The 5397-nt window shown below is 30.9% G+C and overlaps 1 protein-coding gene across 1 annotated transcript; it reads left to right on the top strand.

The window, feature by feature from the left end:
- The first annotated feature begins 339 nt into the window (after nt 1-339).
- Nucleotides 340-1083, top strand: LOC141685125 (uncharacterized). Its single transcript, XM_074490247.1, has one exon. It carries the CDS (start codon nt 340-342, stop codon nt 1081-1083), a length of 744 nt encoding a protein of 247 aa, XP_074346348.1.
- Nucleotides 1084-5397: the final 4314 nt, after the last annotated feature.

The following is a 5397-nucleotide window of genomic DNA, read 5'->3' on the forward strand; positions in this document are numbered from 1 at the left end:
CTAGTAGCATTTCTTGACTTCTCGATAAGTCATTCTAGAGTTCTCGAATGACTTCTCTATAACACAAAATATGTGACTTGTAGTCTTCTTGACTTAGAATGTTTTTCACAAAACAGATTTATTCAACTCCAAACTTCTTCATACTTTCTCAGAGGCATGATCTTCATGATCTTCTTTTAGAGCTTATTCTTAGGCTTGAGACTGTTTACAGAAAAATACTCCAGTCTAGTCTATTTACATTTTTACAGACTTAAGTGTTATAATACAAAATGCAAACTAAGATTACAATACAACTTACTTAGGGTTGTCAATTTGACTTAGTCTTGTTATTGTACAGGCATGTCTTGCACAACAGGCCAGCTGAAAAATAATTACCGAATTCAATTAGATGCTGCCATTGATTATGTCAAACTTCTTTTAGTTCAAGGCTTGGCCTTCCGAGGATATAATGAATCTGAGACATCAAGAAATAGAGGTAACTTTCTTGTAGTTTGGAAGTTTCTTACAAGTCACAGTCCAGACATAAAAGATGTGTTTAAAAATGCTCTTAAAAATAACAAACTCATTGCACCCTCAATCCAAAAAGATATAATGAATGCTTGTGCAGTTGTAACAGCAAATGCAATTTCTTTAGAACTCGGTGATGAAGTGTTTTCTATATTAGTTGACGAGGCTCGTGATATATCAAATAAAGAACAAATGGTTGTGGTTTTATTTTTTATGGATAAAAGAGGTTGTGTTGTTGAAAGGTTTGTTGGTATTGTACATGTGACTGACACAACTGTTGTATCTCTTAAAGCTGCAATTGAGTCATTACTGGAAATATATGGATTAAGCATAACAAGGATACGGGGTCAAGGTTACGACGGGGCAAGTAATATGAGGGGAGAGTTCAATGGAACTAAAATTTTATTACTGGCAGAAAATAAATCAGTCCACTTTGTTCACTGGTTCGCACACCAACTCCATTTAACACTTGTGGTTGTTGCAAAAAATCACAAGAAACTTGGACCTTTTTTTAGTTGTACTGCAAATTTGACATATATTGTTGGGGGATCTTGTAAACGCGGAGATATTCTTTGAGAGAAACGGTTAGCAAAAGTAGTTGAACAACTTAATAGTGGTGAACTTCCTACCGGGCGTGGTTTAAATCAAGAAATTTTATTAAAACGAGCTGCTGATACAGGATGGAGATCACATTATAGTGTTATAGTGAATCTGATTAGCATGTATCTTTTTGTGGTTAATTTACTTGAATATGTAGAAATATATGGCACACTTTCGAATCAAAGGTCTTATGCAAATGATCTTCTGGATGTTATTCAATTTTTTGAATTTGGTTTCTTACTACATCTGATGAAAAAATCTTAGAAATAACTAATAAACTAGCACAATCTTTGCAGAGGAAAGACCATGACCTTTTGAATGCCATAGATCTCGTCAAAGCAGTAAAAATCAGATTTCCGGAATTTGAGGGAAAAGGCTAGGAGTCTTTATTGAAAGAGACATATGAATTTTTCAATGAATACTTGATAACTATCCCAAGAATGGAGGAAGTATTTGTATCTAGAGGGAGATCACGACGTGTAGCAAGGCAAGTTACAAATGAAGTCCACTATCGAACAAGTTTGTTCAACAATGTGAGTGATGCACAAATTGTTGAGTTAAATTTTTGATTCAACGAGGTAAGTACATAGTTACTTTTGTGTATGATGTGTCTCAGTCTATCAAATTATTTTTCTGCCTTTGATAAGAACAAGCTTAATCGATTTTCCGAGTTCTATCCTGCTGATTTTTGTCCACTTGATCTCATAATACTAGAAAATCAACTTTTTAATTATATTTTTGATGTAAAAAGTCATACAGATTTTATTGAGTTGAATGGTATTAATGGACTTTCTCATAAAATGGTTAAAACCAAAAAAGATTTATTATATCCATCGGTGTTTAATCTTATGAAGTTGGCTTTAACTTTGCCGATTGCTACCACTACCGTTGAGGAACCTTTTTAACAATGAATATTTTCAAACAATCATTAAGAAACTGAATGGGAGATCGTTGGATGAATGACTGTTTATTTACTTACATAGAGAAGGAAATATTTGAAGAGGTCTCGACCGAAGAAATTATCAAATAATTTCAAGAAATGAACACTAGAAGAGTCGTGTTGCGATTATTGTATGTTTAAGACATGAACCATGTTTTTCTTCCTAAACTAGTACATTTGATTTCATATCTTGGTGTTAATATTTATGTTCAAAATTTTTGTGCCCTAGTATGAAACTTTTTGGATACGCCATTGAGCACGAATCTAGCAAAATGTGTCGAGTCTTGCATGCTACTTATATCCGAATTATGATCGAAATCATGACCATAATTTAAATTTTTCCTCATGTCAACTTACTATTATTGTAAATTAACTTGTTATTTAAATATGTAAACAAATTATAAATAGGAAAACTTGATATCCACAACACAATTCCATTAAAAGGACCATACATATATATATACTCAAATCAATGCCGCAACAAATTAAAATATTCATCTAGACAAAGAATACATTTTTTCTTATACTCTCTATCTAAATACCTGCTATAAATTAAACTTTGAGTTTTAGTCTGTAAAGAAGATTTGTTTCAAGAATGTCAATCAAATACAAAATCAGACATAAGTCGAAATATGAAAACTATGTATATCTCTGCATTGATATCTCAAAAAATAAATATCATGTATCATGATTTGAATTTATAACATATAATTTTAGATATTCATAACATCTATTTAAATTCTAATGAAAATTAAGATAACAAACCACCAAAATTTAAAATTACAGAACAATTACGATTTATTCTTATTCATGAACACAAATAAACAAACGTAGTTATACAAGTTCAAATAGTTTAGGGATATTCTTAATGTTACTATTCTATTTTTTACTTTTTGAAATAATATTTTTATATCTAATTTACATGTAGTACCATTTTCATTTAAGTTTCACTTGTATCTTAACATTCTATTAATCAAACGTCAAATTTATGTAAATGACTTCATTATACATTTAAGCTTCAATTTTTTCACATTAACACTCTTAAAAAGATTGTTAAATTTAGAAATATCAAAATCAAAACCTTTAAACAAAACATGTTTAAAACTTCAGAAATTATTGTAGAAAATATTTTTTTATACCCCCTATTTATTGACTTTTTCAACAAATGGCATTATTTTTTTATTTCAACACGTGGTTTCAAAGTTAAACTAACATTTTGGTAACATAATAATACGAAATACATATATATATATATATGAAATTTAATTTATGAGGCTTACAAGTATTAGTTTTATTATTATTATTGATTATTAATCATATATTCATAATGTTGTTATATGACATTACAATGGATGTATAGGAAATTCATAGGATAAGGTTCGATTCTTCTTTTTTATGTTACACTAATTTTAGTTATGATAGTAACTAGATTGTCATATTACCTACAAATCCTGAACTAACAAACAGTAAAATATTCAGAATTTACTGAGTAAAGTAAATATTACTGTGTTGATGGCTAGTAGTTATAAATTTATAATATTGATCATTTTCCATTTCCATTTCCATGACAATCTAAATGATTTTTAGAAGTGTCTTTATTGTACAGGGTACATAAAAGGAATTCGAAACAATAATATTGTGTTATTATTAAATTTTTCTAAATTTTTCTTTTATTACTTTTAACAGTCATATTAGTCATAGTGCACTGAAAATGGCCATATTAACAATAATTTAAAGTAAAAATATCCAAAATATACCAAACATAACCAGTATATTCCGCGCTTAATGCGGAGTCTGGTGAATGTAAGATGTACGCAGTGTTAGGTCACACACACACTGTAGAGGGGGCGAATACAGTGTATAATACAATCAAATCAAACTTTTATAACTCAAGTAACAGAAAACAAACTTTATTGAAACAATAAACTCTGTTACAGTATGGAACTGTTACCTCTCAGTGATGAACAAATATCACGAGAGCTGCTAGGGTTACAAAATATGGAATATAATTCTGCTTCCTAAAATATATCAATCAGATATCTTTTCTTCCAAGTATTCTATTCTTCATAGAATTCCTTCTTCATGCATATCTCTTCTTATGTTTGTCTCGATCTTCTTTCCTTTAATCAGCCGTTGTCCTTATCTGAACGTCCTTCAGTACTTAAGTTTTGATATCCATCTTCTGATGATTATCTCCTGATAATATAAGTACTGATATCCTTAAGTCCTGACTTCCAGTAAGTATTGATTTATCCTGTTTAAGTAAGATCTGAAAACTAAACATAAATCACATTAGCCATGACATTATCAAATATATCTAACAATCTCCCCCAACTTGTAAATTAGCATAATATACAAGTTTAACATATATTTGATGATGTCAAAAACATTAAGTACAAATGCATGAGAATTAGACTAGATAACTACAACTTACAGTCCTTAAAGCTTTACCAATCTTTAACTTCTGATAATACCTTCAGTCTGTATTCATATCAGAATTTAAGCAGTTGTAGATCTTGACTTGGATTCATCTTCTGATCTCTCTTATGTCAGGAGTTGTTCTGAGATAGTTCTTCAACAAACATCTCTCAGCATATCTGAGTTCATCAATCATCCTCCTTTTAGCATCTTTAAGTTCTGCAGTATCTTCACCAATTTGAAAGATTGCAGCCCTGAGATCATTAATTCTAGCTTTTCTTATATCCTGATCCAGTCTGATCAAATATGCCTTGTCAGACTCAAGATTGAATTTCACAGCCCTGTAACTCAGAAAGGTAGTTATAATCTTAGCAGTGTTGGGCTTCATTTTAACTATATCACCCTTGTGATCTCTGTACTTTGGAAGATATTTGCTGTCAGACTTAACAGAATAAAGCCTTTTCTGTCTCTGAATCTGATTCTTCAAATAGTTTGCAGCACTTTCTGTTATTTTGTCATTCACTTGAAGTAAGAATAATACATGCTCCAGTTCTTCAAAATACTTCAGTGGAATGGAATTTTCCCTTATATGATAAACCCTGCCATCTGTCATAAAGTACAACAAGATGTGTTCTTTCAAGTAGGTATGGTAAACCATTTGTACAGATTCCAGTTGATTCAATCTTTCGGGAGTTGCTCCAATACCTGGTTCACTTAAGGAAGTTGGATCATTGGTAGTGTTCTGTATTCTTCTTTCATCAGCACTTCCCAATCTAGTTTTATCTCTTGCTTCCTTTCCAGTAACCATTCTTGCTTCAAAACCACTTGCAGCAGTCTTCAAAGGTTGAGTTTGTTTTGCTTTAGTGAATCCTGGTAGGAGTGTCTTTGATTTATCTTCTGATATCAAGTTAACTTGAGCTATGTCAGAGGTT

Source organism: Apium graveolens, chromosome 9 (assembly GCF_009905375.1).
Source record: "Apium graveolens cultivar Ventura chromosome 9, ASM990537v1, whole genome shotgun sequence".
NCBI classification, from domain to species: Eukaryota; Viridiplantae; Streptophyta; class Magnoliopsida; order Apiales; family Apiaceae; genus Apium; species Apium graveolens.

What these genes read in the sequence shown, in the direction of transcription:
- LOC141685125 (XM_074490247.1), top strand. Translation starts at nt 340, where the DNA reads ATGTCTTGCACAACAGGCCAGCTGAAAAATAATTACCGAATTCAATTA.